Source organism: Orycteropus afer, unplaced genomic scaffold (assembly GCF_000298275.1).
Source record: "Orycteropus afer afer isolate SDZICR_OR568_19922 unplaced genomic scaffold, OryAfe1.0 scaffold00179, whole genome shotgun sequence".
Lineage (NCBI taxonomy): Eukaryota > Metazoa > Chordata > Mammalia > Tubulidentata > Orycteropodidae > Orycteropus > Orycteropus afer.
The window spans coordinates 4,287,482-4,300,287 of NW_006921766.1; the positions used below are offsets into that span (position 1 = coordinate 4,287,482).

Sequence of the window (12,806 nt, forward strand, 5' to 3'; positions counted from 1 at the left end):
TCTGACTCGACGGCACATAACAACAACAACAGTCAGATAGGAAGAAGTTCCCAAGTGGTGCAAACTGTTAAGCACTTGACTACTAACCAAAAGGTTGGCAGTTCACACCCACTCAGAGGTACCTCAGAAGACAGGCCTGGTGATTTGCTTCCAAAAGGTCACAGCCTTGAAAACCACATGGATCACGGTTCTACATGCTCTGCACACATGAAATTGCCATGAGTCAGAATTGACGCGATGGTAACTGATTCGCTTTTATTATTTTAGTCATATAGGATTAGGACCCAGCCAGCACCTGTATGACCTCATGTTAAACCTAATTGATAACATCTTCAAAAATGCTGTTTTCAGACAGGGTCAATCACATTCACAAGTATAGGGGTTAGGACTTCAACTTACCTTTTTGTGGGATAATTGCACCCACAGCACTGAGCATAAACTAGCTAGGGCAATGGGACTGTCTTCTGCCTGATCACATCTCCCACTCTCTCCCTGGGCACTGGCTTTCAGGACAGCTGAGGTTAACAGGTTCAGTGGTTGGGTTTTTCCTGTGCTTCATGTGTTGATCTCCTCATTTCAGCCTGTACCTCCCCAAGTCATGGACCATCCAAGTGGGTCTAGTTTCCCTGCTGGATAGTCCAGCCCCTTCCCATTTGGTGGAGAAAATCATCTACCACAGCAAGTACAAGCCAAAGAGGTTGGGCAATGACATCGCCCTCATGAAGCTGGCTGGGCCACTCACGTTCAATGGTATGACTGAGTTTCCTTATTGTTCTGTTTCATTTCATTTGTTTCAAGAGAATTTTCAACTGCTTGTTGAAGTATTGTTATGATATCTGGCTTACAAGCCTTATCACAAAATTCCGGTGTATGATTCATCCCAGCATTGGCGTCAGTTGATTATCTTTTCTCATTCACATTGTGATTTTCCTGGTTCTGGCTATGACATATGATTTTCAATTTTATCCTGGACATTTTGCCTATTATGTTAGGAGGCTCTGGATCTCATATGAACCTTCACTTTTAGCAAGCAGTCACTGTTTAGCACTAGGTTAGCATTAATATGTAGGTCCTGGCCTACTTTTGTGGATTGTGCTTCCAGTGACAATTTATTTTCAGAACTTTTATGGTATTTCTTTGGTCTTCCACTGGTTCTTGCAGTACTATTTGGGGGAGAGGGTAGGAGCTTCCCCAGGTCAGGCTACTTGGTGTTCTAGGTGGGAAAAGGGAATCTCTGGCCCTGGGGGGCAAATCACCCTGTGCCAGGTGCTTGTTGTGAGAGGATCCCCACCCCCACTACCACCAGTACCACCAGCTGCTCAGTGTTTCTGGGTGGATGAAGGCAATCTCCATCTCAGTGAAGAAAGAAAGCATGTTAGAGGCTAGCCAGCTTGTTGTGGAGGGTCCTCTCTGCTAGCCATTTCTTTACAAGCTAAAAGAGAAGGAGTATCTTTAGCAACCTGGAACCACTCATAAAATTCTGTCCAAACCTGCTGCTGAGGTCAGCTGTTCCAAAACACTCTGTTTCTCCATGAGAAACCTCAAGTCCTGCCCTGCAGAGATTACAAAAACATCAGAAGAGCCATATGGGATAGAATTTTCAGATATTTTCTAGATACAAACAAAGCATTTACAAGCCCTCTTCTTAAATAGGGAGCTCTGGTGGCGTAGTGCCTAAGGCATTTGACTGCTAACCAGAAGGCTGGTGGTTAAAACCCATCAACCACTCCTGGAAGGAAGATTGGGCAATCTACTTCCATAGAGATACTGCCTCCGAAACCCAAAGAGGGGTTGCTATGAGTCAAATTGACTTGATGGCATTAAGTTTGGTTTGAAATTCCTAAATAAAGTTTGCCTTCAGAGTTCCTGAATGGTGCAAACTGTTGCTGTACTTGGCTACTAACTGAACAGTTGGAGGTTTGGGTCCACCTAGAGGTGCCCTAGGGGAAAGGCCTGGTGATCTACTTGAAAGATCAGCCAGTGATCTGTGAGGCTCAGTTCTACTCTGGGGCCACTGTGAATTGTAATTGACTACATGGCAATTGGTTTACTGATTTCCTTTCCAAATGCACACAGCCTGGACTATAGGCAGAACCATGTTGGAGTGAGATTTTGGCCCAAGACTAGCTACAGGTCTGACCTGGCAGAGCCATCCTTGTGCTTACCACAAGGCACACATAATGCTTGGAAACAAATATTTCTAGAGAAACAAACAGAGAGAAATTATAGTGGTGGTGTTAGTTTATTAATTATTATCCACAACATTTTGGTTATAAAACAAGAGCACTTATACTTTGATAAGAATAACAAGTTCCCCTTAGTCCTTCTCTACCTTTCTATTATTGTCATGCCCAGAAAAGCTTAACACATCTCAGAATGTGTCCACATGAAAATCCCACAACAGACTCATTGTATGTGGGGCTTGGTGGGAGAGTTGTGTGATATCCCACTTAAAACTTGTTGACTCTAAAGGTATCAGAAGAGATAGGAATATTCATGCAGTGAATCTCTGTAAGGCAATGTGCCTGTGGTCTAGACTGGGTTGGGCCAACTATAGCCTGTGGGCCAGTTGTGGCCCATTGCAAATAAAGTTTTATTGGAACACAGGCACACACATTTGTTTACATATTGCCTGTGGCTGCTTTCGTATTGTAATGGCAGACTCAAGTGGTTGTAACAGAAATGGGATGGCCTGCAAAACAGAAAATATTTACTATTTAGCTTCTTACAGAAATAGCTTGCCAACCCCTGGTCTAGACTCATTCAATTGTCAGAGCTAGGGCTGTTTTCACTAGAAAAGGACATCATGGTTGGTAAGATGGAGGGTCAGCAAAAATGAGAGAACCTGCAATGAGATGGATTTACATAATAGCCACAACAATGGGCTTAAATATACCAACAATTGTGAGGTTGCAGAACCAAGCAACACTTCATTCTGTTATACATAAGGTCTCCATGAGTCAGAGTTGACTCGATGGCAACCAACACAAACACCAGCAACAGCAGTTGCAGCAACAGGGTTGCTTTACAGTTTTAAGGGTTTGTGGGGAGTCCCAGTTCTGACTAAAAGCTTCAAATTAGTAAGGGCTTGACTGTTCTTTGGGAGATCATTTTGCGCTTCTCAGAGACCTAAATACAGATGAGATCAATTGTTTTCTCATGTTACTGTTTCAACTGAGTTATTTACCCTTTAAACAGAGGAGGTCCAACCAGTTTGTCTGCCCAATTCGGAGGAGAATTTTCCCGATGGGAAAATGTGCTGGACGTCAGGATGGGGGGCCACAGAAGATGGAGGTCAGTCATTTGGAATCGTGATTTAGAGCCCAGGGAGCTGGGATGGGGCCCACAGGTAGTATGCTCCCTTCCAATGTCCCTGTGTAATGCTCTGCTTGGTGCCCAGAGATTCCAGTTGGATGTGTGTGTCAGCTGCTTGAAACACGCAATTGACTGAGTCAGTTGTGAACCATCAGTGTGGTTCCACTTACTTTGGCACAGCATAGTATTACAGATTTTCTCAGAATGGAAATACAAAATAAAGAAAAACTGGACACCCCTTGGTGGAGAGACCTTCACTAACATGAGGTGGTTTTTCTTCCTCTTGTTTCTTTCCTCCTCCTTCTATGTTAACTAAGCACATAAGAGCCCACACAGAGAAATCCTCCAAGGTTTAGTGAGCAATCAAAGATTGTAACAGCTGAAGAATTTTTGTTTTGTGGACTTGGGAAAATGTGTTATTTCGTCCTACAGAGATCAAGCAGAAAAGGCAAACAAACAGCTATAATAATAATAATAAAATAAATAAAAATGTTAATAATAGCAACAAAAAATGTTAATAAAATCTGTACCCTCTTTTATTAGTATGGAGCTTAGATAAGGTCACACCAACCGCTTTCCCTATCAGGAAGTTCAGTGTTTTTCTCTAGAAACCTGTTAATTGACACCCTCCACCCAGCCCCAAGTGCTTAAAGCACCCAGGGGCTAACTCCATGCAAAGGATCTGTGGGGTCTTACTTGACCTGATACCTACCCTACTTCATGGTGACTATTGCTCTTTGTCATTTCAAGCTCACCCCCTTGGCTAAAGCCCAGCTTTGTGCCAACACAGCCAGTCTAGGGGCTTTCAATTTCTTCCGAACAAGTCTCCCTGAATCCCTGGTTTGTGGTGGGGAGCAAGATCACCTCCTTCCTCTCCTGGTGTGTTCTCATAAGTTCTAACTCAAGACCATGCAGCCCATCAGCCTGGTACTAATGATGCTGGACTCTAAGAGAAGTGGCTGGAGAACAGTTCTTTTTTTCTGGGAGGTTCTGGACCCTTGTGCAGATTTGCTCATCTTCTCAATAGTGGTCTAGTCTGTCCACCAAAATAGGCCTGATTATCCCTTTCTCCCAGCTCAGCGGCTTACTTCACCTTTCTGCCTGTGTTGGAAGCTTCCCACAAACTCACTGAGCTCTCTTTCACTATGTTGTTATGTGCCATCGAGTCAGCCCTGACTCATAGTGACCCCTCCTTGGGTCTCTAAGGCAGTATCGCTACAGAAGTAGATTTCCCAACCTTCCTTCCATGGAGTGGCTGGTGGGTTTAACTGCCAGCCTTCAGGTTAGCAGTCAAGTGCCTTAGGTACTACGCCACCAGGGCTCCTTTCACCATGGCCTCTGCTAATCCACCATTATCAAGCACTTATCTTGTGCCAGATGCGGAGCTGAATATTTTGATGTTGTACCATTTGATCCTCATAGTAGTCCTTGAGGGGATGTCTAGTTTCCTACAGCTACCATAAAAACAAACAAAAAACCCTAGGTGGCTTATAAGAACACAAAATCATTGTTTCACAGTTCTGGAGGCTGGGAAACTAAATTAGAGGATCAGTCCTGTCGATTCTTTCTGGGGACTCTCCCAGCTTCTAGTGGCTCCTGGAAATTCTTGATGTTCCTTGGTTTATAGATGTACTCTCCCATAGTGTCTTCCCCTGTGTGTGATTCTGTCTCTGTGTCTCTTTTTCCCTTTTATAAGACACCTACTCCACTATGATCTCTTTAACTTATCTGAGAATGTTTTTAAGAAAGACTTTATTTCCTAACAAGATCACACTCACAGGTAGAGAGATTAGGACTTCAACATATTTTTTGGGGGGACACAATTCAATTCATAACAGGGAATACTATTATTATTGGGCTTAGCTTATAGACGAGGAGACTAGCTGGGGCTGAGGGACTTTGAACACTTTGTTCAGGCTCACATGACCAGGGGTGGAAAGTATGGAATTCTAAGTCAAACTCCCCTGCCCATGTCCCTCTGCATATTACTTATTCAAGAACTTAGAGTGCCCAAAGCACATTATTTCACTGTCTTCACATAACCTTCAATGATGAGTAAGGATAGGTATTACTCTCAGCTCAATGTTATGGCCAGACAGCTCCCACTGCAAAGACAATAGCCTTAAGGGTAGATTCAGGAAGTCCATACATGAAAAAAGGTATGATTCACACTTACTGCCTGCTTAAGATAAGGATTTTGAGACTCAAATACTCATACATCTCCTGCTCATATATGCTGTTGTTGTTAGGTGCCAATAAGTCAATTTTGACTTGTGGTGACCCTATGTGATGGAGTAAAACTGCACTATAGGTTTTTCTAGGCTGTAATCTTTACAGGAAGAAGCTCTGTTGGTATAGTGAGTAAGGCATTTGGCTGCTAACCAGAAGATCAGTGGTTCAAACCCCCAGCTATTCCATGGGTGGAAGATGAGGCAATCTACTTCTGTAAAGATTTACAACCTTGGAAACCCAATGGGGGTCATCGCTATGAGTTGGAATCGACTCTATAGCAGTGATTTTGGTTTTGGTTTTGGTTTTGGAATCTTAACAGAAGCAGATTGAGAAATCTTTCTCCCATGGAGCTATTGGGTGGGTTTGAACAATCAACTTTTCAGTTAGCAGCCAAGTACTTAACTGTTGTGCCAGCAGGGCTCCTTTCTGGTACAGGCTAGAGGAATGGGAATAGAGTGGTTCTCTGTTTTAAGTCCAAAAACCTAAAGATAACTGGTTTTTTAGAGGGTTACTTTAGAGGGTATTGATCCCTTCACAAGTTGTTCCACTCCAGATTTATTAGTTTCCTATGGCTGCTTGTTATGGGTCAATTTTTTGCTCCCCCAAAAGATAAATTACAGTCTTAACCCTCAGTACGTGTGAATGTGACCTTATTTGAAAATAGGGTCTTTGCACATGTAATTAGTTTGGTTAACACAAAGTCACACTGGAGTAGGTTGGGTCCTCATTCAATCAGAGTGGTGTCTGTAAAAGAGGAGAAGACACACAGACACAGAGAAAAGTCAGCCATGTGAAGACAGAGACAGAGATTGGAGTGAAGAGTCTGTAAGCCAAGAAACTCTTGTAGCTGCAAGAAACAAGGAAGGCTCTTCCCTTAGAACATGGCCCTACTGACACCCTGAATTTGGACTTCTGGCCTCCGTAACTGTGAGAGAATAAATTTCTGCTGCTTAAGCCATTTACTCTCAGTACTTTGTTATGGCAGCCCTAAGAAACTCAGAAAATTCTGTAACAGATAACCATAAACTTAGTTTAAAATAATACAAATTTATCTTATAGTTCTACATGTCAGAAGTCAAAAATAGGCCTTAGTGGTCTAAAATCAACTTGCATTCCTTTTGGAGGCTCTCAGAAAGAATCTTTCACTTTTTTAGCTTCTAGAAGCTTCTGCTTGGATTGTGGCCCCCTCCTCCATTTTCAGTGTAGCATTTTCAAATCTCTCTCTAACTCTGACCTTTGCTTCATAGTGTCATCTCCTTCTCTAGCTCTTTTAAGAACCTTTGTAAGGAGGGTAACCGCCTCATCTCACAGTCTATACCCTTATCACATCTGCGAAGGCCCTTTGCCATGTAAGATAACATAGTCACAGGTTCCAGGGATGAAGAAATGGACATTTAAAAAAAAACAAACCAAACTGCCATCAAGTTGATTTTGACCCATAGTGACCCCTCCTTGGGTTTCCAAGGTGGTATCTCTATGGAAGTAGATTGCCCAGTCTTTCTTCTGAGGTGGGTTGGTGGGTTTGAACTGCCAGCCTTCTTGTTAGCAGTCAAATGCCTTGGGCACTATGCCACCAGAACTCCTTGGAAATCTTTGGGCAACGGTTTTCTGCTGACCACCCAAGTTTCTGTCAAGATGGTTATGTCCTATGACATCTGTAGGCCTTCATTTCCTCTTCTGTAGCCTGGGTTTCTCTGAAGTCTAAATGAGCTGGTGTGTGTCAAGTGTTTGGTCCAGGCCCAGGGCCCTGGGAGGACCAACATGGGCCCCTATTACCACCACTCACCACCTTCTCTAATATCCTGATCACTTTAGAGCCCATAGTATAAAGCCAGTGGCCCACGAGGAAGGGGGCAAAGCTGTAAAGCTTGATGGCACTTCACAACAAACTGAATCTTCTCACCCCATCTGACAGGGCTGTGGCCTTATCTGCCATGTGTCACGTTAGATGGGACATCAGCTTGCTCCCAAGTCTCTGGTGCCAGTCTCTGAATTCCGAGCAGGCTTCTTTATCCTTTAACATGCCTGTACCTGCTTTGCCACAGGCGATGCCTCCCCTGTACTGAACCATGCAGCCGTCCCACTGATTTCCAACAAGGTCTGCAACCACAGGGATGTGTACGGCGGTATCATCTCACCCTCCATGCTCTGTGCGGGCTATCTGAAGGGTGGCATAGACAGCTGCCAGGTAAGGAGGGGTGTGGTGACCTGGGGCCATGGCAGCAAGCAAGGTGAGGTTTTCCCATAGTGACACAGCTCATGGGACAGGCTATACCAGCGTTCTCTGTGACTGACTCAAAAGCAAATTTACAGGGTGTGGGAAAGACATTTGCTCAAGATATTACTCCTTCTTCTGGCTGGCTAGCTAGGCTGTGTTTGCAAAGCCTCCCCCTCTTCTGGGGTTAGGTGGAGGGAGGGTTCTCCTGGATGGTTCCCAACCAGCTTGATTCTCAGAGTTTGCAGGGGAATTAAAGGAGTGGAGGAGTCTCTAGATGGTGCAAATGGCTAAGTCCTTGGCTGCTTACTGAAAGCCTAGAGATTTAAGTCTACCTTGGAAGGAAGGCCTGGTGATCTACTTCCAAGAGGTCTCAACCATTTAAAACCCTATGGTGTACAGTTCTACTCTGACACACGTGGGGTTACCATGAGTTGGAATCAACTCCACAGCAAGTGACCAAGAGGGGGTGGGGAGGTGGAGGGGTGGCAGGGAGGCAGATGGGAACTGGTCAATCTGGGCCTCCAAAAGCCATGGTTGGTGGGAACTGCAGTATTCCCTGGTGGGCATCTGCATGTCACTAAAACCCCCAGCCAGTCTGCCTCTCCCTCTGGGAACATGCCCTTGGCTGTGTTCAGCTGCCCTTGACCTTCATGAGGTCAGTGTATCTAGAGTCTGGTAGGAAAACACAGCCTGGAGGGAAGCTATTCTGGAGGGGCCAAGGGACCCCACCATTCCCCACCATGGGGAATGCTAGAGAGCGTTCTCTGTGGTGTGGATGCAGAGCCACCCTCACACTGTAGTTCAGTAACTCTATGAAGGGGGACTACAGCTTTGACAAGGGAAGCTCCTGTACAGTGCCTGTTCTGCTGACCTTTGTGTATCTCTTTTCATTTAGGGAGACAGTGGGGGACCCCTGGTGTGTCAAGACAGGAAGTTGTGGAAGCTGGTGGGGGCAACAAGCTTTGGTATTGGCTGTGCTGAGGCAAACAAGCCTGGAGTCTATACCCGCATCACTGCCTTCCTGGACTGGATCCACGAACAGCTGGAGGTGGGTGTAGTGCCCCTCCCTGAATGAAGCATCCCTCCTCCAGCTCATTCTATTACATTCTTCACCATCTAGGTAACACTTTAGGAGCTCTGGTGGTGTAGTGGTTAAGGCATTTGGCTGTTAACTAAAAGGTCGGTCGTTGGAACCAGCAGATCTGCAGAAGAAAGACGAGGCAGTCTGCTTCTGTAAAGATTTATAGCCTTGGCATCCCAATGGGAGTCGCTATGAGCTGGATAGACTTGCTGGGAGTGAATTTGGCTTTGGTTTGGAGGTAACCCTTTAGGAGCTCTGGTGGCTCAGTGGTTAAGACATTTGATTGTTAACCAAAAGGCTGGTAGTTTGAACCCTCCAACAGCTCTGTAGGAGAAACATGAGACAGTTTGCTTCTGTAACTTCTAAACCCCATGAGACAGTTCTACTCTGTCCTATAGGGTTGCTATGAGTCAGAATTGACTTGATGACAGCAGGTTTTGGTTTGGGTAGCCAGCTTTTTAAGTACTACCCAAACCCTGCTATAAAGAACCAACCAAAAACAAAAGAAACACACCAACAAAAAACCCCACTGCCATCTACTTGATTCTGATTCAAAGCAACCCCCATTGGGTTTCCAAGGCTGTAAATCTTTACAGAAGTAGATTGCCTCATCTTCCTCCTGTGGAGCAGCTAGCAGAGTTTGAACCACCAACCAGGTTAGCAGCCAAATGCCTTACCAACTACACCATCAGAGCTCCTTATAAAGATCCAGGGAGTGGTGATTAGTTCTCAATTCAGCAAGCAGTGATTTAGGGGTTTCTGGTGTGAGAACAAGGAACTCTGATGGTGTAGTGGTTAAAATATTTCTCTGTTAACCAAAAGGGTGGTGGTTCAAACCCACCAGTTACTCTGCAGGAGAAGATCAGGCAGTTTGCTTTTGTAAAGATTTACAGCTTTGGAAACCTAATGGGGGTTACTATGTGTCAGAATCAACTTGACGGCAGTGATTTTGGTTTGGGTTGGAGTCCAAACAAGGTCCATGGGTGGTGCAAACAGTTTGTACTCAACTACTGAAAGGCTGACAGTTCAAACCCCCTCAGTGGTGGCATGATAAAGGCCTGGTGATCTACTTCCATAAAGATTGCAGCCAAGAAAATCCTATGGAGCAGCTCTGAAAAATATGGGGTCACGACTCAATAAGAATGGGTTTAGTTTTTGCTATTTTGGTGTCAGATCCTTGGGAAATGATTCCTCAAAGGGATCCCCAAAACAGGCATGAGCACAGCTGATCCCTGGGGCAATGCTCTGTAGGTGTGGTCCACCTACATGAAGGGTGAATGGGATTCACCAAGATGGGGAGGGAGGAGAGGCAGCTGAGGAGGAGCTATTTTTGGGGAAAGGGGAAGAGTTGAGGGGGTCATGTATGTAGATAGAGGGGCATGGGTGATGTGATGAGACCCAGGTGGAGACAGAGGTGGGAATATCCAAATGCAAAGACTCCAAATGCCCATGAAGTGGTCTAGACCCTGCTGGAGGTGGGACAAGCCAGAGAATCTCCAATCAGGAGAAAGCTTTGAGCTTTAGGGGCCTCTTGCCAGTGGGAGGGTCTCAGAGGGGGTTCTGGTTAGTCAAGACCAGGGTAAGCTGGGGGGTTACTAGGTGCCTTGTAAGATGTGCTATAGAAACACCCAGGGTGGCCATGGTTGGATGGAGATGCTCACCTCCCCACCCCCTCTGTGATCAGGTGGAAGCTGCAGGAGGTGAGAGCTGGTACAGCAGAAGTTTGATAGCTCATTGCCTTCCACTTAGGGGTGCACAGCAAATATTTGCAGATGTTCTATTATGGTCTGAGCCTCACATAGCCCCTGAGACCAGTTTCAAGGACCATCTTCAAAGCTCTTTTTATTGTGAACCATTGGCTAAGAAAGGATATTATACTCTTAATGTACCTCAGAAGTTAATGCCCTTTTCATTGAATTTTTGCCTTAAATGAAAAACTACACAATGATTCCTCATGTTAAAAGCCCCTCTGGGAACATGAGGTCTCATGAGATCACCTGGAGAAGAAGTGCAAGGCTAGGGTAGGATAACTCAGATTTAACTCCCAGCACTGTTATTCTGTGCAGCTGGGAGCATCATTCATCCTCTCAGGTTCACCATCCTCTGTAGGTACTAAGAGTTCTTATCCTGAGGCATGGCAAGGATGAAGTGCAGGCACGCAAGTCTCTACAAATGTTAGAAAACCAGCCCATTTGAAAATGTTGGCTAGGGGTCATGTAGGTCCCTGGGTGGTGCAAAAAATTGATGCTCAGCTACTAACCTAAAGGTTGGTGGGTCAAACTCACACAGCAGTGCCACAGAAGAAAGGGCTAGCAATCTGTTTCAGTAAAGATTATAGCTAAGAAAATGCTATAGAACAATTCTACTCTATAACACATGGGATCGTCATGAGTCAGAATTCACTCAGTAGCAATGAGAAAAAAGTTATTTGGTTGTAAAATGGCAGACTGGCCTCACACTCAGTACTGAGAGACACAAAATTCTCTTTTGCACAAAATTCAATCAAAACCCACCAACCCTGTAGGAAGTATCAGAATAGAAAGAGTGACGTTGCTGATGGGAGTGGGAGCCTGATGTGGAGACGGCCAGGAGGAACATAGCAAGGAGGTACTGGATTCGGCTGCCTACATGGAGGTATGTCCTCCGTGGTACCCATATGCAAAGCAGAGGGTCTGATGTGACCAACCTTGAAAGTTGAGCTTGAGGCATTGAAGGACATAAGTCAAAGTCACTCACTTCCATTTCTTCAAGCTCTTGAGGAACGCAGGGGGTTGTTAGGGGTGAAGATTCCAAAATCCCTCCAGGGAAACTTCTAATGATGGTGTAATGACAGAGATAATGTGTTATCCCATTTCCCTCAGGACCACACCTGTATCACAGGGGAGAGGACCTGCATATTAACAAAACTCAAGTTACAGGTGCAAACGACTCTCCTTGGCTGTTTGATAAGAATGGAGATCCCAGAACCTTCTCCAGGAAGTCTGATTAGGAAATCTGGGGTGAGGTCCCCTGGTGATTTTGATACTGGGAGTCTTCAGGCCCACTCTAAGAAACTCTAATACTTGCTATGGGGTTCCCTGGAAGGGTTTCAGAAAAGATTTCCACTGTGCTCATGAAACTGTGGACGAGTGGTTTTCACTGTGATGGACAGAAAGGCTCCTTGGATGCTGAGGGAGTCAAAGTTCATTGTAGAGTGTCTTAGTTATCAGCTGTTTCCCACCCACTGCAAAGTGTTGGCCAGTATGAGATGTCAGCTGGCCATGTTGTTGTTGTTGTTATGTGCCGTGGAGTTGGACGCGACTCATAGCGACCCTTCCTTGGGTTTCCGAGGCAGTATCACTACGGATGTAGATTGTCCCATCTTCCTTCCGAGGAGTGGCTGGTGGGTTTGTTCTTTCACAAGTCTCCCTACAGACATCCCAGGAAACCCAGAAGAGGCTTCCCTTCCCATGAGAAGTACTCTAGTGGGTCTATGTTATCTTTCATTCCTCTCCCCTCCCCTCTCTCCCTGCCTTCTTTACAAAACCTTTTTTTTTTCTTTTTTCTTTTGTAGTCATCACCACTATTTATTTTAAGAACTTTTTCATCAGGTCAAATGGAAACTCTGTATCCTTTAAGCAATAACTCCCTATCCCCACCCTTGGCCATAGTAGCCACTCCTCTACTTTCTCTCTATATGTATTTGCCTATTCAGATGGTTCCTATAAGTAGGATCATATGATGCTTGTTTTTTTTGTGTCTGGGTTATTTCACTTAGTGCAATATTTTTAAAGTTCATCTATGTTTTAGCACATATTAGAAGTTCACATTTTTTTTAATAGATGTATAATTTTTTTTAAATTGTGATTTGGGTGAAAATTGACAGAGCAAATTCACTTTCCATACAGCAGTTCACATGCACTTTGTCTCATGATATTGACTACAATTTACCCCAATGCAACAGCTCCCCTCCCACTTCCT

General features: G+C 44.8%; 1 protein-coding gene across 1 annotated transcript in view; it reads left to right on the forward strand.

Moving 5' to 3' along the window:
• The window catches only part of TMPRSS3 (transmembrane serine protease 3), a 33,231-nt gene that overhangs the window by 18,032 nt on the left and 2,393 nt on the right, over positions 1 to 12,806 (forward strand). The window contains exons 9-12 of the mRNA XM_007947275.1: positions 581 to 750; positions 3,199 to 3,294; positions 7,593 to 7,735; positions 8,661 to 8,813. Coding sequence (XP_007945466.1) covers positions 581 to 750; positions 3,199 to 3,294; positions 7,593 to 7,735; positions 8,661 to 8,813 — 562 coding nt within the window. The remainder of the gene's footprint in view (positions 1 to 580; positions 751 to 3,198; positions 3,295 to 7,592; positions 7,736 to 8,660; positions 8,814 to 12,806) is intronic.